General features: G+C 36.0%; 2 protein-coding genes across 4 annotated transcripts; one reads left to right on the top strand and one right to left on the bottom strand.

The window, feature by feature from the left end:
* Positions 1-166: 166 nt before the first annotated feature.
* On the bottom strand, positions 167-22,260 carry ik (IK cytokine). 3 transcript variants are annotated; one of them, NM_199589.1, is given in 20 exon segments: positions 167-522; positions 2,088-2,122; positions 2,692-2,800; positions 2,897-2,985; positions 5,507-5,564; positions 6,112-6,192; positions 6,656-6,734; positions 6,858-6,879; positions 8,438-8,633; positions 9,272-9,311; positions 10,904-11,012; positions 11,285-11,448; positions 13,292-13,338; positions 13,416-13,486; positions 14,851-14,965; positions 15,202-15,369; positions 16,352-16,411; positions 16,519-16,611; positions 18,250-18,316; positions 22,178-22,260. In NM_199589.1, coding segments are annotated over 20 exon segments (1,647 nt in total). In that variant the 5' UTR covers positions 22,194-22,260; the 3' UTR covers positions 167-494.
* A 1,465-nt stretch (positions 22,261-23,725) lies between these two features.
* On the top strand, positions 23,726-27,377 carry ndufa2 (NADH:ubiquinone oxidoreductase subunit A2). The gene is given in 3 exon segments (NM_001024420.1): positions 23,726-23,839; positions 24,635-24,741; positions 27,215-27,377. Coding segments are annotated over 3 exon segments (306 nt in total). The 5' UTR covers positions 23,726-23,732; the 3' UTR covers positions 27,307-27,377.
* Positions 27,378-27,748: the final 371 nt, after the last annotated feature.

Genomic DNA, 27,748 nt, shown 5'->3' with positions numbered 1-27,748 from the left:
ACATATTTGAAAATAGAACATGTTCCAAATCGTAGTATGTTGAAAAGAGTATGCCAAAAGTTCCAGGATGGTTTGACTCTCATGTCTCGCGTGATTGGCTGTACGCTGCACTGATGTTGTGTGATTGGCTGTTTACATCTCACCATGGATAAAAAACAACATAATATAACGGCTCCTATTCTGTTTTATTGTTGCTCAGGATTACACTGTAATGCAGGCTGAATAAATGCACTCGAATGGGAATCAAGAGTAGATTAAAGACAAAATGTAAAGCTGAAAAAAGCAACAGATGAAAGTCTAAGATGAAGAAATGTAGATGTCTTCATCCATTATGGCATTATAGACTAAACACATGAGATTATAAGTGAAATACTCAACATTACAAACAATACCACATCTATTCTCTCAAAAACAAAACAAAGTATTACAGTATCAAGATTTCTACTGTTAGTACATGTGCATCACATTCACACAGAGGGAGAGATTTCTTCTGTCTAATATTTTGGCCGCTTGATGTCAACCCTATAAAAGAGAGAGAGAGAGAGAGAGAGAGACACTACTTTAACAGGGTTTCTGCAGGTTTCACCACGTTAAGTTTAAGACTTTTAAAGACATTAAGACCATTATGAATGAAATTTTAGACTCGTACAGGACTAAACACTTAGGACCTTTTCAAATGGCCCAGATGGAAAATATTTTTATTTGCCCTATAAAAAAAATTATAATAATTTAATACATTTAATAATACAATAAAAAATTAGCAATTCTCAGCAAAATATTTTAAATATTGTGTAAAAACAAGCAAGCTCTAGTTGTAAACATACACTTTTTTTCAACGTAAACTTTCTTTAAAATAAAAAAAGTTTTATAAACTATAATAAACTAAAGGTATGCACAGCAGTCTGTCCTCAGCAGTAAATACTAAAGGGAACTTTGTGTTATTATAAGAAAAAATATTAAACCATTATAGTAAATAGAGTTAAAGTTACATTTTTAAATAGAAAGTTATAGAGATGATTGTTGGTGATTGTATGGGTGTTGATGGCAAGATTGGGTAGCTTTACATAAAGAAAAGAAAATTAAGAACTGTTTATAAAAAGATTCAAGACGAACAACACAATATTTTAGTACATTTAATACTTTAAGGCTTAAAATTCTGTTTTTGAGAATTAAGACTTAAGACCCTGCAGATACCCTGTTTAAGGGTGCTTTCACACCTACACTTTTGTTTGGGAACGTGTCTCGTTTGCCCAGTTAGCGCGGTTCGATTGGCATATGTGAACAGGGCAATCGCGCTCTGTTCCGCGCCAAAGTAATCACTCCGAGATCGCTTGAATGAGGTGGCCTCGACTCGATTGAAATGAACCCTGGAGCGGTTCGATTGCAGTGAGAAAGCGATCCGATCCGAGCACGGTTATATCACAGTGTTTTATGCATATGTAATAGGCTTACGGCTATATGAAGAGAGTATTATGAGTATGGCGGGAAGTTTCGCGAGTCTCCAGATGCCCGTAAACGAGTGATGATCTCCCGGTAATCTCACGTCTCCCTCCCGGTCCTCAAATAGGCATCATCACGCACTCTTCTCACCCCTTCCCACCGTGTCTCTCCTCAGACACGTCGCGTGCGCACCCTGTCAATCACCACCAAACCACCACCTCTCCTGACAGCTGAGCGGGACGCTGCAAAATAAACCCTGACACTCTGACCAATGTGAGGAGAGTTTACTCGCACGTGACTTGTTTTAGCTCTTTTGGTCCGTTTAGAAACTTTGCAGTGTGAAAGCGAACCGCTCCAAGAGCAAAGAGCAACAATGTAACAATTTTAATCTCTGTTTCAGAACAACTGAATCGATTCACAGGTGCGAAAGCAGCCTTAATGTCTAACTACAAGCGTTTCATTGCACAATAACTCAAGGTCATTCACATCAGGCAGCTATTTTAGCCAGCTATTTATGAATAACGTTACTCAAAGACAAATAGCTATAAATAAAATGATTATAAAGTAAATGAACTTGTTTTGTTAAACACTTTTTTTAGAGCTCAGGAGTATCTGAAGAGAGGAATTCAAAAGCCAGCGCCACTCACCCATCCGCCTCCATCTTCTTTCTCTTCTCGATGATCTGAAAAGGATTAATAGGCATTTCAGTGTAAACATGTGGCAGCGTCATTTAGTAAATTGCGAGATACCGAAACAGATCTGGGAAACGGATCCGTCATGTTATGAGAGGAGGGAAAAATGAGGCGCCGGAGCAGTTGAACTGCATAATTATCTACCTTTCAAGTAGTAGTAGCATTTATTTACTCGCCATCGCCTCCTTCGCCATAGTATTCTACTGCGACATTAAGAATAGGAGATGAATGACATCAGCACGTAATAACCGGTTATGATCTATTACTGAACTGATATCGAAATTTTCCCATCTGGATCGCGATGCATCGAAAAAAAAGAATAATTTTGGCACCCCTATACAATACATAAAAAACCATGAGAAAAACCCATGACAAACAAAAATAACAAATCAAATTAAAATCCATGATTTGGATTAAAATGCATATAAAACTGCCTGACTCCCAATGTCTGGAATGCACCTCTTAAAATTCAATGACATTACAGAAATCCCACGACCTGTAGAAATCTCACTCAACACTTGATTTACTGAAGATTATTATTAACGGCTAGTGAACTCACCGCACTGATCTTCTTCCACTGTCTGTCCAGCTCAGCCTTCTCATTGGTCTCTTTAAAGCGGCGAGTCTTTCGGCCCTCGGACATCTTAATGCCGTACTGGAACGCAGCCCTGCAAACACCACCACCACCATCATCATCATCATCATCACACACACGCACACACATTGATCAGAACTGATAACTCAGAATTAAAAATTTGTGTTACTTTGGCAGCGCCTCCTTGTTGTTCATGTAGTCGCTGTATTCCTCTTGAGTGTCAAAGTCCCAGCGGCCAAGAGGACCCTTCTTATTACCCTACGCACACACATTTATAATAGACACACCTTATCAGAGACATTACAGCTCACTGAAATCACACTGTAAGATTTTTTAATTATTATTCATTTTAAAGTCGTTTACAATTTATGTTTTAAATTTAATTGAATTTTTTTGTTGAAAATTTTGTATTTAAATGTATATATGAAGAGTTCAGATGGAAAATGTATGAAAATTTATGAATTTTTTTTTCATAAATGAGCATTTTCTATCAGGCTCCTTCTATCAGGTTAGGTTTAGAAGTGTCGTAAAGCTAACGAAAAGGTTGTTATCTAGTAAAAAAATAGCTTCTTTTCAAAAATGTCACTTTAGACAAATCTTTGATTTTTTGCGTCAAAACCAGCTAAATCCACGTCTGCCTTTTATGCAAAAACCTTTAAATCCACCTGTTGGGACAAGACACTGTAATTAGCTGAAAAGATGCAATTAGAAATTATTTTACCAAACATAAAACACATTACACAAACCACCTAACATTAAAAATACATAAAGCTGTCAAGTAAGTGGCGGTTCATTCCACTGTGGTAACCCCTGACGAATCAGGGACAAAGCAAAAGGAAAACAAATGAATGAAATCTGTCAAGTGCATTAATCAACAACATTAAAACTGACAATAATTAAATCTGAACAATCTGTTGTCATTTCTGATATTTGGGATTTAAATTAAACCATAAACATTGTAAATTAAGCTTGTTAGATTCAAAGAGTGTAGTGTAAAACATTGTGAAACATCAATATCTGCATTTCCCATTAATATAAAAAGCTTATCAGGCGTATGGGTAATATGAAGTCATAAACAATGTATAAAACTATACATTATTTATATATATATTTTTTAAAAATAGCTTACATTAGCAAATAAAACACAAGCCTACTGAGCAAAAAGGGGACGCCTCTCAGACTATTTTAGAAGCTGTCATTCATTTATTCTCACTATACTCAAGGTCTTGGTGAGAACGTCATCTTAAGTTCATCCGAGTTGTTGTTTAATGTATAGTAAATCGGACCGTGCAAAAAAACGTTCTGACTGTTCCGTGTGTTTTCTTGTTCTTATAATGAGTTTTGAGGTAAGGGATGTTTTCATTTGCCATTCACTGACAGTCGGACAGGCTCATCCAATTTATCAAACTCTGTCTTCTAAAATCAAAATCTAAATCAGTCTCCTCATAAAGCCGGCGTATCAGCGCGCTGCTACATTGAAAACATATGATTCGATTCACACCTTCTGATTGGTTCTCGGGATATAGCGGCTTTTGCTGTCAAAGGCAAGTGGTGTTTAGCGGCTTTGCAAACAAACTGTTATTTCTGAATGCGCAGATGCTGCGATTAAGATGATTTGAAGCAAAAATATTTGTTGAACATGTACTACGTGCCTAAAGCATTCACTCAATGTCATTATCTCGTATAGACCTTTTTCTTGGAATGCATAATTACCCATTATGCTTTGCGTGTATGCGCAAGGAGAATGCGAAGAACTTCCGGTCGGCAGCTGATGCGTGTAAACAGTCACATTTGGACAGCTTTGAAACGATAGTTTTAATCTATTTTACCTGCTTTTATCCTCTTTGAGCTAATACTGTTGTCCATCAGCAGCATCTCCTGGACTGATCACTTAAAGAAATGCCATCTAATAGGATGGAAAACAGCTGCTGTGAGGCGTTTTTCCCATCGTTGTCAGACGGCATCTTCTGCAGTTTAAATGAAGCCTCGTCATCGCTAAAGTCAACATTTTCTCTTTATTTCAAATATATAACCAGCCCAGACTAATGCAATTCACCAAAATGTTTGACACACACACACGTAGCCTGTACTGTGCCACTGACACACTGATTTAATAACTGTGACAAAGTGAAAATATAGGCTAGTGTCATTTCCAAATGACAGAAAAACACAAACCGTGGTAAAAACAACACACCAAATAAAACACAAACGACTCGCGATTAGAATGAACAGCAAATCAGCAGCAGAGCATCAATAACAGACTTTTATTGCTCATTTTTGTAAATTGCACGACTTTCATACCTGTTAAGTTTCATGCCAGTACTCTGGTTTGCTCTCTCTCTCTCTGTGTGTGTGTGTGCATGTGTGTGTGTGTGTGTGTGTGTGTTAAAGAGCCGCTGAGCTAACAGCTGACAGGCCGGGAACACACACACACACACTGTATTTCTGACGGCAGACACGTGAATTAGGAGAACGTTTTTCTCGTATTTCTGACGCGCTTGAACCACATGTGACAGATTATAACGGCTTTAACAGACACATTTCTAAGTTGTGTGTCACAAAAACACTCTTATCCATTATAAAAACGTTATTGAAACCCATTTTCGGAGCGCAAATTACCAGTTAAAAACTGAAGTTTTTAGCATTCTACCGGAAGACGCTGGTCGCTATGGCGCCCTCCATGCAGCAGCCATGAAAAAGGTCTATGGCGTTTAGCGGTTTTTGCATCTGAACTCATCATATATTGAATGATTAAATATCAGCATATGTCTACTCGTACCTGGTCCATCTTGCTGTAGTCCACCTCTTCATCACTGTCCACAGCCAGATCATCCATCCTGCAGGACAAACAGCAAACATTATTTCTATTTATTTTTTTTTGCTTAAAGTGGACATATTATTACCTTTTACAAGGCGTAAACCAAGTCTCAATGAGTAAAATATGTCTCTAAAGTGTGTGTGTGTGTGTGTGTGTGTGTGTGTGTAAAGTGTCAGCTCCAAATACAACACAAATAACATGTTATAACCTTCTGAAACTGACCCTTTCAGGCTTTGATCCTAATTGTGGTGTTTTGGTGACTGCCACTTTAAATTTAAATGAGATTGTCCTCTTTTTGGAAGGGGGGCGGAGCTACAAATGCCTGTGTGTCAGCATAGTGGCAGATTCAAAAACAAAACTAACATCTTATGCTAATGAGGGAGAGATGGTCACTAGTGGGCGGGGCTTTCCCCCTCTGATGACACGTACAAAAGGAAAATGTCAATCAAAGTGTTTCTGCAGACTGTTTATATCAAGAGTGATTATAAACAATACAATGAATAGAGTTTTAACATTAGATTACATTTAGCGTAGTCTACCGATGGTAATGGTAAATAGCAACTCACGTAGCAGGGTAGCATTCAGCGTAACTGTTCGACATCCCAAAGAAATCTCCCAGATGCTTCTTCTCGTCACGTCTGCTTCCAGTGCTCGCAGTTAAAGAAACGCACTACAAACTCAACAAGATTACTTTACATCAATCTGAATTCAACTGTCTGACACAGCATGCTACTAAATTAGCATTTGGAAAAAAGCCACTGACTTGATTCACTACAATGTTTTAAAGCCATTCCTCGATAAAATCAGGGGATGTGACATTATTTGGTTTATTATACCCCTTCAGAAACCGAAAGCAATTAATTCTAACACGCATTAGTGTAAAATATGAAATGCGACTACTGTAATTATTATTATAAAATAAAAGAGCAGCAATACAGGATCAGATTGAGGGAGTCTTCACATTATTTACTACTATTCCCATTAAATCATTAGGCAGCACTGCTTTGTAATAAGTTCAGTCCATGTTTTCAGTGACGCCATTATTGCTATTGTTCAACAGTGTAAATGCTACAGCTAGCCCTGTGAAATAAGCAGTAAAGTGAAGGATATGCTTCCGGGCCCAGCTGATGAGCGGCTCCTGCAAACTTCTCGTTGATCAGCTTGATCTGGTCCTTCACGGAGCCTGGACCTGAATGAAAACGATCACAAGCGTTACCAATCAAACTCCTTTATATTACCTTGGGTCTTTTATCCTCCTAGTTTTTATGAGCAAACTCAAAATGCAGATAGTGTGAGGGATATAAACGCTTACCTTTATCATCAATGTCGATAACCTGAAAAGACCAAAAAAAATACAACAATTACTACACATTTTTGATTTATATTATTGGCCCCTCCTGGTAGGCAGGACACAAGCAAAAGTCACAGATTTTAAACCCTCAGATTCCATATTTTCGATAGTTGCATCTCAGCCAAATATAGTCCAACCCCACACATCAACTTATTTACTCAGCTTTTATGTGATGTATAAATCTTAATAAAAAAATAATAATAAAATGGCACTCACGACTAGATTTGTGGACCAGGATTGCATATAATATGGTATGATACGATATACGATACAATTTGATGCTACGATATCATATATGATACAGTATGATAAACGATACGATGTACAATATAATATACGACACAAAATGATATATGATATAATATATGATACAGAATATGATATGATGTATGATATGATGTGATATATGAAACGATAAGATATTTGACGCAATATGGTAATCGATGCGATATATGGTAATATCCGACATATAATACGATAATTGATATGATGCATGACATATGATACAATATGATATATGATCTAAGATATGATACATGGCACGATACGACATGATGAATGATACAATATGATATATGTTACAGCATGATATACGATACAGTATGGAATATGATACGAAATGATATGACACAATACGATATGATATATGACACAATATGTGATACGATATGATATATGATGCGGTATATGATACGGTATATGATACGATATGACATGATACGATATGATTTATGGTCTGATATAAGATACAGTATGATATATGACAATATGATATATGACAGTATTATATAAACATTATGATATATGATATGATATAAGACAATGTTATATATGACACAATATGGTATTCGATGCGATATACAGTATTTTATGATATATGATACAATAATTGATATGATGTATGACGTATGATACAATATGATATATTATATACGATATGATATATGATACGACATAGAATACAATATGAGATACTATATGTAACATGATACGACACGATATATGATACAGCATGATACACGATACAACATACAATATGATGATATATGAAAATATGATATATGATACGATGATTTAAGATACGATATAGGTTACAATACGATACGTGACATGATATATGATAGTATATATGACAGTATGATATACGATAAGATATATACGATATGATACGCTATGATTTATGATACGATATAGAATACAATATGATATATGACACTATATATGACAGCATTATATACACAGTACAATATATGGTATGATATATGACATTATATTCGTTACGATATGATATTTGAAATGATATAAGGTTCGATATAATATACCATATGATAGGATCAGATATATGATACGATACATGACACGATATATGACAGATGATACTATATGATATTTAATATGATAATTTTACGTATTACAATATTATATAATAAAATAAAGTTCAAAAATTCTTCTAATTTTTGTTCTAAATTGTACAGTATACTTTGTTTTACGGTGTAAATTGACAAAGAATCGATTCTATTCTATAGCACAAATGAACTGACCTCCTCATCAGCGCGTGGTTTCTCGAAGTAGCTGTGTCGTCTTTTTTCCTCATCTCGGTCTCTCTCCCGTTCTCGCTCTCGCTCTCTCTCCCGCTCTCGATCTTTCTCTCTCTCTCGCTCCCGGTAGCGCTCCTTCTCTTTGTCTCTGAAGCCCTTGGAGGTGGAAGGAATGTAGTCCCCGATGTCATCAAAGATGCTGCACGCAATTGCACACACAGATGGTTCACAACAAACTTCATCAAGCATTTAATTTGATTTATTTTTCCATAAAGGTTCTGTTGAGATTAACAGAGATGAAGTCAGAATTATTCGCCCTCCTGTGAATTTTCTTCTTTTTTTAATATTTCCCAAATGATGTTTAACATATTCATGACATTTTCACAGTATGTCTGACAATATTTTTTCTTCTGGAGAAAGGCGTATGTGTTTTATTTCGGCAAGAATAAAAGCGGTTTTTAATTTTTTAAAACCATTTTAAAGTCAATATTATCAGCCCCCTTAAGCAATATTTGTTTTCGTACAGAACAAACCACTGTTATACAATGACTTGCCTAATTACTCTAACTTGCCTAATTAACCTTTAAATGACACTAACCTGAATACTAGTATCTTGAAAAATACCTAGTCAAATATTATGTGCTGTCATAATAGCAAGGATAAAAGAAATCAGTTATTAGAGATGAGTTATTAAAACTATTATGTTTAGAACAGAAAAAAAAATACAGGAAATACAGGTAATAATTCAGGAGGACTTGTAATTCAGACTTCAACTGTAAATCTCTTCTTCCAGGGCGTCCTGGCCAAGATGAAGTTTAACTACGCATGTAAACTCACCTTAGGTCGGCCTCTGGGGCTTTCTTCTCATCCAGACGGCCTGAAAACAGAAAACACAAACAAACACGTGTATTAATGATGTGTACAAAAAAAGTTAATCTCTAACATGCTCTCATATGCATTTAATAATAGAAAAAATGTTCAATGATTTCGATATGTTCGTTTCAAGCAAAAGTCAGAGATTTTAAACCCTCAGATTCCATATTTTCGATAGTTGCATCTCAGCCAAATATAGTCCAATCTTACACACATCAACTTATTTACTCAGCTTTTATGTGATGTATAAATGTTAATAAAACAAAATAATAATAATAAAATGGCACTCACGACTAGATTTGTGGACCAGGATTACATATAATATGGTTTGATACGATATACGATACAATTTGATGTATGATACGATATCATATATGATACTGTATGATAAACAATACGATGTACAATATAATATACGACACAAAATAATAAATGATGTAATATATGATACAGAATATGATACGATGTATGATATGATGTGATATAAGAAACGATAAGATATTTGACATTATAGTAATCGATGCGATATATGGTAATATCCGACATATAATACGATAATTGATATGATGCATGACATATGATACAATATGATATATGATCTAATATAAGATATGATGCATGGCACGATACGACATGATGAATGATACAATATGATATATGTTACAACATGATTTACGATACAACATACAATATGGATTATGATACGAAATGATATGACACAATACGATATGATATATGACACAATATGTGATACGATATGATATATGATGCGGTATATGATACGATTTGACATGATACGATATGATTTAACATGCTCTCATATGCATTTAATATTAGAAAAAATGTTCAATGATTCCGATATGTTCGTTTCCATTCGTAAAAACCCTGCGTTCTTTAAGCCAACTCTGTTTTGATTGGTCCTATCTATTCCTTTTTGTGTTTGTATGTCACAAGCAGGCGGGACTATGCAAATGTCTCACTTTGCTCTTGTTTATAATGATTGGTAGCAGGAACAAGATTAAATAAAAAATGTGAAGAATAGTTAAAGCGCTTCAGAGCGGACTCATTTGAGAGACAAGATGTGTATTTTTCATGCAGTTTTTTGATGTACAGCTTTACAATCTGCTTTTTAAAGCAGACTTATTATGCAAAAATCACTTTTATAAGGGGTGTAAACACAGCAGTGTGTGAATATAACCAGCTTCTAATGGTAAACATGAATAATTGTATGTTTTTATAATCACACTTGATATAAACAGTCTGCAGAAACATTTTGATTGACATTCTCCCTTTGTACATGTCATCAGAGGGGGGAAAGCCCCGCCCACTAGTGATGATCTCTCCCTCATTAGCATTGGACATTAGTCTTGTTTTTGAACCTGCCACTATGCTGACACATAAGCATTTTGTAGCTCCGCCCTCTTCTGAAAAAGAGTACAATCTCATTTAAATTTAAAGCAGGAGTCAGATTCGAACAGTCTTAAAACTGTTCACAAGCACATTATCAAAGACTTATTCTACATCTTGTAGAAAGGGGTAAAATAGGTCCCCTTTAAAACGTAATCAAACAGCTAACTGGTAATGAACAGGGAGCACCTTTGTCCTTCTTCTTGAGTTTCTTGTTGCGTGTGCCCTGTCTGAGGTACGACAGGATCTGTGTCAGCTTGCTGATCACGATGTCATTGGTGGTGAGTGTCGTCTGAGCCTGAAAAACAAAAGATCACAAGAAAACAGTCGTTCAGCCCGCTCCTGCAAACCTTACTGGCTGCGACAATAACAAATCTTTTTGGCTCAAGACTTTCTCTCTCATTCACTTCCTCGTTTGGTGTAAACCAGGTATAAATGTGTCATTATTGCCCCCTGTTGGTTCAGCATCACAGTGCACTTTGGCATTTTCATGTGGTTGGAGATTATTTTTAAAGCGAAAGCTATTTTTAAATAAAATAGCGGTTTGTAATGGTGCATGTGTGTCTGTACCTCCATGGTGGGACAGTCGGCTTTACTGCGGATGAGTGTTGTTGGGATGTCTGTGTCTGCATACTCGTCTTCCAGATCCACCACGTATGCCATCCGGCCTGGCAGGAACAGCTCATTACGCTCCAGCTGACGACCCTTGAAGACGTTTCGATAAATGTTCCTTCCTGAAGAGCAAAACAACAACAACTTTAATCACTTTCCAGAAGGACTTTCAAACTTTTTCAGCACTTTCCAATTATAACAAATTACTTGCATACAGACATGCACGCGTGCATATCCATCCACATATCCATCTATTCATCCATCCACATATCCATCTATTCATCCATCCACATATCCATCTATTCATCCATCCACATATCCATCTATTCATCCATCCACATATCCATCTATTCATCCATCCACATATCCATCTATTCATCCATCCACATATCCATCCATCCATCCACATTTCCATCCATCCACATATCCATCTATTCATCCATCCACATATCTATCTATCCATCCATTCATCCATCCTTCCATCCACATATCCATCTATCCACATATACATCTATCCATTCATCCACATATCTATCTATCCATCCATCCACATATCTATCCATCCATCCATCCACATATCGATACATCCATTCATCCACATATCTATCTATCCATTCATCCACATATCTATCTATCCATCCATCCACATATCAATCTATCCATCCATCCACATATCTATCCATCCATCCATCCATCCACATATCGATACATCCATTCATCCACATATCAATCTATCCATTCATCCACATATCCATCCATCCACATATCCATCCACATATCTATCTATCCATTCATCTACATATCTATCTATCCATCCATTCATCCATCCTTCCATCCACATATCCATCTATCCACATATCCATCTATCCATTCATCCACATATCTATCCATCCATCCATCCATCCATCCATCCACATATCTATCTATCCATCCATCCACATATCTATCTATCCATCCATCCACATATCAATCTATCCATTCATCCACATATCAATCTATCCATCCATCCACATATCAATCTATCCATTCATCCACATATCAATCTATCCATCCATCCACATATCCATCCACATATTCATCTATCCATCCATCTACATATCCACACATCCACATTTCCATCCATCCACATATACATATATTTATCCATCCTTCCATATATCTATCTATCTATCTATCTATCTATCCATCCATCCATGCACATATCCATCTATCCATTCATCCACATATCCATCCATCCACATATCCATCCACATATTCATCTATCCATCCATCCACATATCCACACATCTACCAATCCATCCACCCATTCATCCACATATCGATCCATCCATCCAACCCTCCATCTATCATCCATCCACATATCCACACATCTACCAATCCATCCACCCATTCATCCACATATCGATCCATCCATCCAACCCTCCATCCATCCTTCCACATATCCATATATCTATCCATCCACATATCCATTTGTCCATACATCCACATATCCATATATCCATCCATCCATCCATCCACATATCCATCTGTCCATCCATCCACATATCCATATATCTATCCATCCACATATCCATATATCCATCCATCCATCCATCCATCCACATATCCATCTGTCCATCCATCCACACATCCATATATCTATCCATCCATCCAGATATCCATCCTTGATTGTTGATGGCTTTCCCTGTTGTATGGAGGTATGATTTGCCATTTTAGTGTAAATGGTGTAATGAAATTAATGCTTTTTAAGCCTTTTTTCTGCTCATATTTTTGGGCATTTTTCTCTTTCAGCCGAAATCATTTTCAGTGCCTGAACATTTGGTGCATAAATAATATACATGTTCAAGCACTGATTACATTTGTGTACAGTTTCAGTCCAGTACTGTTATATCACATCTAACAGAACTAAAACATGTTCAAATGCTGCTCAGAGTCTTATGCTTGGAATGATTTTTAAACTCTCACCCATGCGGGTCTTGAACTCAATCTTCTGCTCTGGATCTTCATCTTTCCTGTAAAACACAAACATGTTAAAATACACTACAAGCTGAATTAAATAATAATAAAAATTAAAGTTTCTTAAACTTACTTGACTTCCTTCTGCACTTTCTCGATCATGTCCTCCTCTTCTCTCTCCTTACTCGTGATTTCAGCTCTGACCTAAAAGAAATATATATATTTTTTTAAGTACTATGAGCAAACGAAAGAGTTTATACCATATCAGCCTCTTTGGCTATTTTATGGCAAAACCAGAACAAACTTCCAACATTTTATAAATATCTCTTTTTTCTATAATAATAAATTATAACAATAAAAGGACATCAACAGCCATACATAATACACAAGATAAATATCTAAAACGATTTACTTTAGATAAAAAAGTACCATTTTTGAAGGATTCGCATTTTAAAATATTTCCTTTAAAGTAAACATTGTTGTCAGATAACATTAAAAATAAAACCATTCAAAAAATATATGTATTAGGCTTGAGTGGTAATACGGTATACCGTGGTATCTAAAAATAGCAACCGTATCAAATTCAACACCTTTAAACCGTCATAAAAAAAACAATGCACTTATATGGGAGACAAGGATTTAATATTAAATATAATTTAATATGCGCATGTGTGGTTGTCATCAGAGGAAAAAGAGAGAGGTGGGATAAGTTGCACCAAGAAAAACACAACTTATGTAGTTTGGCAGCATTTCAGGTTTCGACCGAATGAGAAGGGAGAGGCGGTAAATATGGATGAGGTAATTTGCAAATTGTGCAACAAAAAAAAAAAAAGAGACCACGAGAAATGGAAATACCTCGAGCCTAAGGTTGCAAATACGAAACTACTATCCACTAACTGCTGAAAGAATTGACCAGTTCACTCAGTGCAACAGTTTCAACGCTTCTCAATGCAGGACCAACACATCTAGGTCTATCGCTAGTACGCAGCTGATGGTAATGGATAATTATGGGATCTTCGGGAAAACAAGTACGAAAGGAACGGTGTTCGTTGGAAAACCTGTACTGATGCAGTGACAAAATACTTGGCGAAGGAAGTGGTCTCTTTCCACACAGTGAAATAAAGTTCTTTAAGTACATGGTAAAATATAATAGATTTGTGTGCGCATCTCTGCGTAAAAACTGTTTCTGAATGTTTATGTTAATTGAATTCTGTTTGACTGTTGTATTCACACTTTTTAATGAGCCGCTATTTGTTGCTAATAAACGTTAATATTGTTGTGCATGTTATTTTGAAATTATTTCAGTATTAGTGTTTGGTATTTAGTTTACGTTTAGGCAAAAGCCAAGAGTTTGGTAACGCTGTCTGAGTCTTATGTCATAATTTCTTTATTATTCACGGTATACAGCCATATCAGAATTGCATGACTGTTCCAGGTTTTCCATGACCGTATGAATCCTGAATCTCATCATGTCTTGAGGTTAAACAAAATAGTTTGATTTTCTATGAGCAAGATTGCATATGTGTGGCGGTGGTTTGATTACGATACGGTGGGTTCTGCTGATGTACCTTCTGAAGCAGAGCAAAATCCAACCCCTTCACCAAGTGAGTGTGCTCCATATCACCACCCAAGAACTTGGACTCCTGGATCAGCTGACGCCTCTTCTCCGCTGCTGATTTGTCCCTGTTCATCAGTGCAGGAGAAAAAAAGCAACAACAAAATACACATTACAAATGTCACAAAGTCCTTTGAAGCCTTTTCATAAGACATGTTAAACGGTCATCAGCATCTTAAATCCTTGAATGTTTTTAATCATTTGATTTAAAAAAAAAAATCACTAGTTCTTAATTTAAATCACTTTAATTTTCATTTATTTAATTTTTTTTAAATTCAAAATCTAGATGTAAAACTAAACTCACGCCTCTGCAGTGGGTCCGACAGCTCTATAGTTGGCAGTGGTGCTGATGAGTTCGGTCTCCTCGTAGTCTTTATTAACACCGTCACGTCTTTCTCGAGCACGATCGCGGTATTTCTCCGCCAGCTCCCGCTCGCGCTCCATCTCCTGCTGCCGGAGTTTAGCATAATAACTGCAGACAGAACACAAAAAAGGTGAGAAAATCTGCAAACTCTGTTCTTAAGTCCGACCAAAATAACACAACTCGCAGTAATTTAATCAGGAATTTTTGCGATTTGAATTTACTCGCATTTTACAGATTTTATAATGAAAAAGCTAACAGGAAAAACATATATATATATATATATATATATATATATATATATATATATATATATATATATATATATATATATATATATATATATATATATATATAGTGGCAGGAGAAAGTAATAATTATGTTATGCTTTTTTTCTGGGAATAATATTTCTAAAGGAGCAGTTGACATGGAATTGAACCAGATTTTGGTAAAAACCCAAACAATACAAACAAAAAACAAAACAAAAATCTAAAAAAAAATTAGTTATATGCAATAAGATCTCATGGATCTTGATGGTTTTGTGGGTCTCAACTATCAAATCTGATCTTTATTTTGTATTCTCTATTGGATTCGGATCAGGTAATTGGTTGGGCCATTCTACAGCTTGTTCTACTTTCTCTGAAAGCATCTGAGAGTCTCCTTTACTGTGGTTTGGATCAATGTCTTTCTGAAATGTCCACCCTGGGTTCATCTTCATCCTCCTGCTAATGTAGATGTTGGACTGAAGCAGCTGATCTTCATTTACACTGAAGAAGGGCAGAAGCTTGCTGAAGAACTACTGAGAGATTTCAGCTGCTGTCTGTGCTTTCACTGCCTTTCTACACCTTCCTTTCTTCATGTGTTCAATACTTTTTGCTTGTGTTATTTCATTTTATTACACAGAACTTAATTTGTAGACTAATTAGATCTGTTTTCCTTGCATGTATGGATTTCTTTAGTTGTTACCAACATCCGTGGGAAAATTTCAAGTCAAAAGCACCTTTAGAAAAATGTTTTCGGACAAAACTGCTATTAAAACCTGAATTTTACATTAAACCACTCTGACAGCTTTATAACAGCTTCATTCACTCACCTTTTTTTCTTACGTCTGCGAGCTGCGGGATCCTCATCTTCATTGTATTCCCGTGGCATCCTGGGAAATTCACAATGACAAAAACATAATGAATTTAAAGAAGCCATTATCATGAAGACTAACAGTACATTTATAATAAGAGAAAGCTCTTAAGCGAGCCCGCATACTCATGGTGGCGTGTTTTTGAGGGTGGAGCCGAGGACGGAGTGGCTCTCGGGGTCATCAGAAGCTTCCTGAAGTCATCGTTGGTCAGCTTGGATCTGAGGGTCACAAACACAAACATACAGTCATGGGTTTTCAAAGCTTCAAAACAATTCAAATTGATTCACTATTTCGAAGCGTTCGAACCAGCACATGCTAGAGACACCTACTGGTCAAAATATGAAAATGCAAGAACAACTCAAACACTAGAATTTACTTTTTAAAAACCTGCAAGTATAACCTATAAATGCACCTAGCTTATCATCTAATACCACTAAATATTAAGCGTCTGAATATTATGCGTTGTCTTATCTTTTTTTAAGACGTATATGTTGTGTGTTCCATTAGAGAGAATTACCGGCAATTTTCTGGAAGGTCTGTATGTGTGAACAGGCCCTTTTTGAAAATACCGGTAAGTTAAATTCGTTCTGGCTATTTTCCGGAAAGAGAAGTTGTAAGATTACCGGTAATTTGCCGGAATGCTGCTCTGTGTGAACGCAGAAGGAAGATTGCCGGAAAGAGCGCGTGCACGTCTAGAACGTGCTGACGTGAGACGTCGGCTTTAGCCAATCAGAACAGTCAGACGCATTCACGTCCGCGCAGTTTGTAAGAATAAAATCCTTAGAATATTTTCCCAGACGCATTTAGCTGCTAGAAAGTAGTCAGATAATGTTTATATATTCATCTTAATGCCAACCGTGTAAATAATTATCAATAAGATGCTTATGATAAGCTGCTGTTTGTTTACCTTCAAGCTTTGCGTGTGCCCGTGAAACAGCCAGCACACGCACATATTGTGAACATCTCGACATGCGAAAGTGTTTCTCTATTTGTTTTCATCGAAGTTGTTCACAATAATGATCATCCACAGAGTTTGTGATGTAGTCAAATGTTTACAAACACAAGCGCAGCCGTTTAGAGCTCATTTCTGGTTAATGATGTCAGAATTTACCCGTATTGTGGAATGGATGTGTGAATGCTCTTTTCCTGAAAATTTCCGTAACGTCCTCGCCTGTGTGAACAGCGCTTTTTTGAATATACCGGTAAAGTCGTTACGGAAATTTTCCATATATTTACCATACCACTGAGTGAAAGGGGCTTATTATTAACTATAATTCCTTTTCATTTTGCAAATGTCTAATTAAAAATGATCTGACATCCGGTAAAAACCATGAAAATGAAAAAAAAATGTGAAACTAGGGGGCGATCGGAAAAATGTCAAATGATTTATGTGGATTTTGCAATATTATATCTAGCAAGTAAAAAAATAAAGCCAAGAAGGAACATAAAGAGGCTGGCTGTCATTTGTAATATCCGCAAGCGATATGGATTACTAGATTATCATACATTTGCAGGAGCGAATGCCTCCGTGATGACTTTGATAATGGTAGTAAATGCTGCTTTGTTTATGTTTTGCACAAGCATGTCAGAGGTTCGGTTTCCCTTCTCTATGGCTGACAAAGATGTGCACCAATCAAAATAATTTAACTCCACGTTGTGACGACACATAGCACAAGCTTTGTGATTGCTCCAAATGGAGCCCTGCTGCCAGCTAGGGTTTCGGAAGTGTTATTGCAGAGCAACACGAACAAAATACAGAAGTATAAATGCCGGTACAGGTACTGTGGATTACAGTATTCACTCGATGCAGAAGTATAATTCAGCCCTATCAGCGAGTGATGGTGAAGAGCACTTACTGCAGCGCTGACCGGTGGTCCTCCACCTCATGGCCATCTGGAGCCAGAGGATTAGAGTACACATCAGCTGAAAGACGGAAAAAACAGACAGACACGTTATTAGGACATTACTGTACACAACAGAAAGAAGAACTAACTGAGGTTAAGTTGGTTTCATATTCACACATTCGTTTAGTACTTGTTACATGCTCACTATAAGGGCTAATATTGGAAAAATCTAATATTACGATTAATATTTATTACGATAAATATTGCAATATAAATACAGTTTCACAAGATCTATTTGACGGTTTTCTGGGTAGTCTAACAGTATTCGGGATTGAGGTAAAGTTGGTTTTATATTCACACGTTCATTCAATGACAACTTGTGACATGCTCCCTATATTGTTTACTATGGTACTTTGAACATTCGGTCTGAAATCGCATGCAAGTATGACTTGAAAACAACACTGGCACTATTTATTTGACTGTCAACAATGCTGTAATTTTAAAAGTCATTGGCTGCAAATACGTATTCACTAGGGATGTAACGATATTGTAAATACCGTCATACCGCAATATTAATTTTTTTCGATATTACCGTAGTCGCATGACTCGGTAAAACTATAGGTCTTCTGAGAAAATTTGCTCAGGCGAATGAAGCGAACGGGAGGTAGCGGGAACTACAATTCCCATCAGCCCAGGCGTGGCCATCATCCTTTGCGGTCTGTTGTCGCTACAGATCCAGTAATGCGGAAATGGAGTGTGCTGCTAGTAGCAGGGATGAAAAAGAGCTGGAAATGATCGAATCTAAAGCGGGTGTTGTCGCCGCACGCGTACTGAATAGCGGTGTTGTCGCGCGAGTTCTTATCAGCTGTGTTGTCGCGCGGGTACTGAATAGCGGTGTTGTCGCGCGCGTTCTGATCAGCTGTGTTGTCGCGCAAGTTCTGATCAGCTGTGTTGTCGCGCGCGTACTGTAAAGCGGGACGGAGGTTGTGTCGCTTCGCGGGGGCACTTTTGATCATTTTGGAAGGGAACTTTCTATCCAAGACTAAAAAGGGCAAGTGCACTGCACAGGTTGAGCACTGTGTGTGCACGTGCCTGCAAGTTGGGGAATACGACTAATAACAGTCATGTGGACTGCAGAAACACAGCGCACTGTTCAGATTGACGCAGACATGAGACCTCTATCTCACTCATGGTTTGTCCACTCAAGTGGGGGAAAGACAATGCACAACGTTACCCACTGCTGTCAACCTGGGCCAAGTCATATCTCTCTGTCCCAGAAACCTCAGTCCCAAATGAGAGGGTTTTTTTCTGTTGCAGGGGACATTGTAAATACCCAGAGATACCAGCTTTTACCAGATTATATTTATATGATAATTTTCCTTAAAACCCATCTCTATCTAAGTGAGTGAGTGATTAAATGTTGAATGTGATGAGTTTTCAACAATACTAAATTGAAACTTTATTTTTTACATGGTTTAATAATTTTTTGTTATTAAAATTGAAGTTCCTGTTTCAAAGCTTACAGATAGATGACTAATTTGTATGCCATTGACACTTTTGGCACTTTTTTGGAGTATTTTCATTAGTTTTGTTTTTTCCTGTAAATGATTCAATAAATACCGTACCGTGACATTCATACCGAGGTATTACCATACCGTGAAATTCTGATACCGTTACATCCCTAGTATTCACTATTCAAAATTTGCAAAGAATACTTTTTAGAAATTCTATTATTAAGGAGAAAGTCTGATTGTGTGAATATAAAACCAACTTTACCTCAGTGTATTCCGGTACAGAAATTCAATAATCACAATGCAAAAAATATATATATTTTTACTTTTTTCGTCTCATTTCTAGTCCAAATATCAACTAAATTCTTAGACCAAGTAAAAATATTGTTTTGTTTTGACCGTCAGAAGGAAAAAAGGTATATTAAGAGATTAATGAATGAAATGTTTTTTGCATGAATCATATAAAGTGCATTTGATTAAATCCTGGTCATCTATAATACAGACTGGACTAGGCATGGGCCAGCATAAGATTCTGACGGTATGATAACCTTGCATATAAATATCACTGTTTGAGATTACTGAGATTACTGCTCTAAAATATAATCTTTTTAAATGACTGGGTAAAGAACAAAACCTTTTCCCCCCTTTGTACACAATATATTTTAATTTGGGAAACATTTTAAGTATTTCAGAACAGTAAACATGTCAGGCTAAATAATTATTAGGCTGGCTTGGGAAACAAGCCAGACTACTGAAAACCTATTTAAACTTAATATTTTTATTCTTCTTCTTCTTCTGAGACTAAAATTCAAAATCTATCTCCTCCTAGAGCTTTCGAGCTATGACCACCAAACTCACACCAGACCTCCAAACTATTCTGACTCGGTAATATGCTATATCTTTTCCGACTGATCCGACTTTCGGTTTTCTGAAAAACGTCCCGGGACCGTCGGAAAAATCCCATAGACTTAACATTGGACCAAACTTTGTGACCTCATAACTCTGCGTCAGACTGTCACACAGACTTCTAACTGGGCTCATTTAACTCAGACTACCTAACTGCCAATAACTGATGAGCTTTTAACTTTCTGGCCACGCCCTAGCAACCACTTTTGGATCCTAGAAACTGTCCCATAGACTTCCATTCAAAAGACTCTCATTGACTTAACATGGGATCAAACTTTGTGAGCTCATAACTCTGCATCAGATTGTCTTACAGACTAATGGCTGAGCTCATTTAACTCAGACTACCAAACTACCAATAACTGATGAGCTTTTAACTTTCTAGCCACACCCCTAACTACCACATACTGCACCCTAGCAACAACTGTCCCATAGACTTCCATTGCAAAAGACTGTCATTGATTTACATTAGATCTAACTTTGTGACCTCAAAATTATCTGTCCTTTTTCAAACTGCTTTTATCTATCTATCTATCTATCTATCTATCTATCTATCTATCTATCTATCTATCTATCTATCTATTACTGTCTTTCTATCTATCATCTTTTCATACTTTTTAAAACTGTTTAAACTAAATAAACTATTTCCAACAGATTTTCTCAACCCCAGCCTAAAGTTTGTCTCGACGAACTTTAATAATTGACTCCTGCAGTCTTAATTAGTTTTAAAAACACAGAGTTCTTTACGATTTAAACAGCATCTTTGGAAACCTTTTCTGTTGGAGATACTGCTGACCCTAAAAATAAAAAATGTAAATAAAAAAATCTTACTCATACCTTAGGAACGGTATAGCAGAAAATGTTGACGGTTTTAAAACATTGACTTTCTCAAACTAAGGTATACTTTGAAAGCAGTTATCGTCCCATGCCTAGACTGGACATTGCATATCTATGCGATGTGACTATTGCGGATGCGCACATTGAGATATCAATGTTGAAACGATATAATGTGCAGCCCTACTCCCTAGATTGTATACCATGGTACTTTCCAATATTCATTCTGAAATCACATGCAAGAATGACTTAAAAACAACATTGGCACTAATTAATTGACAGTGAACAGTGTTGTACTATGATAGTCAATGGCTGATAATATGAATTTACTACTTTTACTCTTCTGAAATTATATTATTAAGGAGAAAGTGCAAATATAAAGCCAACTTTACCCCAATCATAAATCTGGAGTCAATTATGAAGCAGTCACTTCATTTCTGGACTCTGCAGCAATGTAAAACACTAGAGAAGTGTCTGCTTTGGATTGTTATAATGCATATTTCACTACATGTGCACTAATATCATCTTTGTATGAACATCGCATTTCCTTAACGATCTACACAGGAGACACAGGCGAGTGTTAGCAAAACATAACAGCGCAAATGTTCGCTTATTATACTAACGTTAATTCACTGTCTGTTTTGTCGCTCCCTCATCGCATAAATAAGAAATAAATTGCATATCATACTTACTTTCGCGTTCAGGCATGATGAAATAAAACTACTAGCTCCAAAACACAACGCACTCCAATGTTGATAGTGCGTCTCTTGATGTCACTTCCGCTTTTTTGTCTGCTTTCGCAGCAGCAGCGCCTCTTGTTGAGCTGGATGAATACGGTTGTTGCTAGAAGGGATACAGCTGCGGCCAGAGGTTAAAGAGAATTATTTACATTATTTATAAAATGTTCAACTAAATTGTATTTTATTAACTTTTACCTCGACTTCAATCCTGGACCCAACCCTCACAGTGATGTAAAAACCCTAATTATACCGAATATTATTCATATTATTTATTAAATTACCCATTGATTGTATTGTATTAACCTCTATCCCTACTCCAACCCTCACAATAATGTAAAAACAGTGATTATACAGGGTATTATTCATATTATTTATTAAATTATCCATTAATGCATTTTATTAACGTCTACCCCCATCTCTATGGAGGACAAAACCTTCAAAATACAATAAATAAATAAATAAATTAATAAATATGCAAATAAATTAAATAATAAATCCACAAAATTCTACATGAATAAAACAATAAATAAATAAAAGAATTATATATATATATATATATATATATATATATATATATATATATATATATATATATATATATATATATACACACACACACACACACACACACAAATCCCTGCATAAATAAATATATAAATATAGTGTGGACAGATTAATAATTAATGCTGGAGGAATAAGAAAACTTAAAGTAGACTTTATATATATATATTTGCAGGTTTTGTTCATATATATATATACATTTATTTATTTACAGCGTATATATTTATTTATTGTTTCATTTATGCAGGAACTTGTGTATTTATTTATTTATTTACGTATTTATTTATCTATTTATTTATTGTTTTATTTTTGCAGGAACTTGTGTATTTATTCATTTATTTATTTGTGTATTTATTTATCTATTTATTGTTTTATTTATGCAGGAACTTGTGTATTTATATATAGATTTGTTTATTAATTTGTGTATTTATTTATGTATTGTTTTATTTATGCAGTAACTTGTGTATTTATTTATTCATTTATTTATTTAATTGTTGTTTTATTTATGCAGGTATTTATTTCTTTATTTATTTATTCTTTTATTTATCTAATTGTTTTACTGATGCAGGAATTTGTGTTTATTTATTTATTTATTTATTTATTTATTTATTTATTTGCGTAATTGTTTATTTTTTTGTTTTGCAGGTTTCGTCCTCCATATACCCTAACCCACACAGTATATAAAAATTATACCAAGTATTATTTATATTATTTATTAAATTACTCAATAATCCATTTTACTAACGCCTACCCCAACCCAGAACCCAACCTTTACAGTATGAATATTAAAAATAGTAATTGTTGTACAGCGTCACAAAAACCGCGTGAGCTGTATCCCTTCTATACTTTACCACACTTTCCAGTAGGTGGCGGTATATCAAATGCAGCGGCATTTGCTGCAAACAGCAGCAGAAGAAGAGCACTTCCTCCGGTGAAGGTGACAGTCATGGCGGCCGCAGCGGTGGTTCGAGGAATCGGCTCAAACTTGTCAAAGAATCTGCGTGAAATCCGCCTGCATTTATGCCAGATCTCAGCTGCCAGCCAGGGCACCAGGTGCAGTACTGACCGCTCTTATTGTGTGTGAGAATATAGGAGAGGAACTGTCCTCTAAGAGTCTGTGTGTCACCTGCAGAAATGTTCGTGTGTGTTATTATTGTTGTCTGAATGCTAGTGAGCTTTATACATTGCTCTGCTTTCAGTGAGTTTAAACAGCATAGCAGTGAAGGTTATAGTGTTCAACACCAAGTTCAAATTTATTTGTTTATTAAAAATCAGATGTGTGTTTCGCTGTTGCGTAAGTATTAAATATAACTGACCATTTAAATACAATGATTTATTCAATTCAAGTAGTCACTTGTACATAATATAGAGGTAAATTTGGTTTTATAGTCGCACATTCGGACTTTCCCCTTAATAATATAATTTCATAAAAGTATTATTTGCAAACTCTAAATAGCGAAATCATATAAGTAGCCAATGACTATTAGAGTACAGCATTGTTCACAGTCAAATAAACAGTGCTAATGTTGTTTTCAAGTCACACTTGCATGCTAATTCAGATCGAATATTAAAAGTAACATGGTAAACAATATAGAGACTTCTAAATGAACGAATGTGCAAATATAAAACCATTTTTACCTCTATGTACATAATTATTGTCTAGGGTACAAAATTTATACAGATTTGACATTTGTCCCTCATACTTCTGTCAGAAGGGGTACGAAGTTGGCTTTGAACTTCATTTGAAATGGTCTTAAAAAGGTCTTAAAAAGTCTTGAACTTCATTTGGAGGATCCTGGGGGTACCCGGCTTATGTTTTGTAATGAGTGATGTTTGTTGTTATTATAGGGACTTCATTGAGCAGCATTATGTGACTCTGAAGAAGGCAAACCCTCAGTTCCCCATCCTGATCCGAGAGTGCTCTGGAGTTCAGCCCGTGCTGTGGGCTCGATATGGTATGGAAACGCACTTAAAGGGATAGCTCACTCAATGACAAATTCTGTTATTTAATTACTCACTCTGGCTGAACGATTAATCACACGCAATTGTCATGTGCATTATTTTATAAAGCCGGCACTGTAGTCAGCTGTGTGTTGAGTTGGAGCAGCGTTTACACAATTATCAGTTTATGGACTTATCGCACAACACACGGACATGACCTCAATAATTTCTGGTGATGCAGAATATATTGCCCATACATAAAACCAATTCTAGAAACATTTTAGCTGCTTGTGCAACATCTCTATCACTATTGGAGCTGTCTGTGTCAGTATGGTTAAAGCACGGCAGTATTTACAGTAAATGACTATAGTATATTTTCATGAGGATGTCAGACGACTGAAAATAGATCTGGAAGCAGATATCACAGCCTCTGTTACTTTTTACCTTGCACAGTTTTGTTAACATTTATTATTATTTATTGAGGATTAGTGATGGACGATGTCGTCCCGTCTAATGTAAAACATTCAAAACGCTGAATTAATTATTAATGAGTATTAATTCATAAGTAATAAATTATTTGCAGCCTACCATTTCAGCTACCAGACCCGCATGATCTTTGTGTTACCTATAAACAATTCATAAATAAATAAAGAGAAGTTACACACAAATGACCACCTGTCAATCACTTATTTCCGTAAGACTTTGGAATGAATTGGCAGAATGATCTGTGTTGTTATAATGGCGTCGACAAACTTGGTTGGTAGAAAAGGTGCACAACCACACTAAAATTACACTAAAACAATTACACTAAAATTACTAAGTAAAAGCGAAAGATTAAAGCAGTGTTCTGATGCTGTGACGTTACCTCATAGATTAAAAAAACAGATGAGTCCTTAGATAGAGACAAGATTAATTAAACATCACGTTTAACAACTATAGTGAGACTATAGCCGCTTTCACACATACAGACCTTTCCGGAAAATTACCAGCAATTTTGTGTGTGTGAACAGGTCCTTTTTGAAAATACCAGTAAATTCGTTCTGGCTATTTTCCAGAAAGAGAAGTTGTAAGATTACCGGTAATTTGCCGGAATGCTGCTCTGTGTGAACGCAGAAGGAAGATTGCCGGAAAGAGCGCGTGCACGTCTAGAACGTGCTGACGTGAGACGTCTGGTTTAGCCAATCAGAACAGTCAGATGCGTTAACGTCCGCGCGGTTTATGAGAATAAAAGCCTTTGAATATTTTCCCAGACATTTAGCTGCTAGATGTTAGTCAGAAAACGTTTATATGTTCATCTTAATGCCGTGTAAATAATCATCGATAAGATGCTTATGATAAGCCGTTGTTTGTTTACCTTCAAGCTTTGCGTGTGCCCGTGAAACAGCCTGTGAGTGCCAGCACACATATATTATGAACATCTCGACATGCGAAAGTGTTTCTCTATATGTTTTCATCGGAGTTGTTCACAATACTGATCATCCACAGAGTTTGTGATGTAGTCAAATGTTTACAAACACAAGCGCAGCCGTTTAAGGCTCATTTCTGGTTAATGATGTCAGAATTTACCCGTATTGTGGAATGGATGTGTGAATGCTCTTTTCCGGAAAAATTCCGTAACATCCTCGCCTGTGTGAACAGCACTTTTTTGAATTTACCGGTAAAGTCATTACGGAAAATTTCCATATATTTACCTGTATCACTGTGTGAAAGGGGCTGTTGTGATTTCTGGAGTCATCTATCGACCCAACCCTATTTAGGATATGCATTTTCACATTCTGATTCCAATGCCTCATTATTAAATACTTAAAATTACTATAATAAATGAAATATTCTTAAGAATAAACAGCATGATCTCACAAGAAATCGTAAGTATTTTACGTTTTGCCAGTTTAGTGGCTAATTCGTACGAGTTCAGTCAAACGAAATTGTACGATTTTTAAAAGGAGGCGTGGCACCTAACCTAACCCCTAAATCCAACCGTCATTGGGCGATGAGCAAATCGTACTAAAATTTACGAATTAGATCGTACGAATTAGCCACTAAAAGAAAAAGTTCCGAATTGCCGTGAGATTGTGTTGGAATAAAATAAGATGTGTTCTTTGGAAGAGTGTACTTGCATTATGATGCTATTATGTTGTCTTTCTGGGATTATAATGGCTTAAAATTGTCTTAAAATAACAACAATATACAGTAGTTTATCGCAATATAATTTGGTGCAGTATATCGTACAACAAAAATGTATATTGTGACAGGCCTAACGTCTCTGGACTCTCTCATTGCTGAAAATGGAGGATGATAGAGCTCACAGATTTCCTCTAAAATATATTAATTTGTGTTCTGAAGGTAGCTGAAGGTCTGAGAGGTTTGAAACGACATGAGGGTGAATAATTAATAAGAGGATATTTATTTTTGGTTGATTTAACCCCTTTAAGCAAGCATAACTAAAGCAAGTTGTCATGTGTGTAATGATGCGTCTCTCCACTTCAGGTTTTGGTAAGGAACACAGTGTTTCACTGGACAACATGAGCGCAGAGCAGGTGGCCAAAGCACTCGAAACAGTCGTCAATGCAAAGCCCTGAGTGACCCTTCTGATGTAAAAATCTGTAAATGTTGTTTGTGCTCCAAACTGAGAATAAATGTATATGCTAAACATCTTGGTTTTTGTTTGTGGCTCTTTTAAATGAATGCTGCAACATTTTAGTTCAGGTTCTCATATGCATACACAACTAACAATTTCAATAGGCAGAATTGAGCCTTCATTAGCTTTATGCTTTAGCCTCATGTCAGGCATATATACAAATAATGCAACCATATGCATATCTATACCCAGGAGTTATTAGACTCTGATGGTTTTTGTCGATGTTCAGTTCTTTACGTATTCCTATTCTGACAACTAATTTACATGGCATGATATTTTGGACTACATCCATCATAAGTTGTCGCCAAAAGCTTTTATTATTTAAAATCTCCTTTGTTTTATATATTCGACGTCTGCAAATTTGCTGTTTTTCAAAATCCTCA

This window comes from Danio rerio, chromosome 21 (assembly GCF_052040795.2).
Source record: "Danio rerio strain M-AB ecotype USA chromosome 21, GRCz13ab, whole genome shotgun sequence".
In the NCBI taxonomy this organism is placed as follows: Eukaryota; Metazoa; Chordata; class Actinopteri; order Cypriniformes; family Danionidae; genus Danio; species Danio rerio.
This window is presented reverse-complemented; position numbering and strand designations above follow the sequence as displayed.

What these genes read in the sequence shown, in the direction of transcription:
- ik (XM_087299192.1), bottom strand. An exon ending in ACTACAGCAAGATGGACCAG is followed by an intron (nt 2,986 to 5,506) that starts GTACGAGTAGAC and finishes GTGTGTGCGTAG; the next exon opens with GGTAATAAGAAGGGTCCTCT. An exon ending in AGTGGAAGAAGATCAGTGCG is followed by an intron (nt 2,123 to 2,691) that starts GTGAGTTCACTA and finishes AATCCTTTTCAG; the next exon opens with ATCATCGAGAAGAGAAAGAA.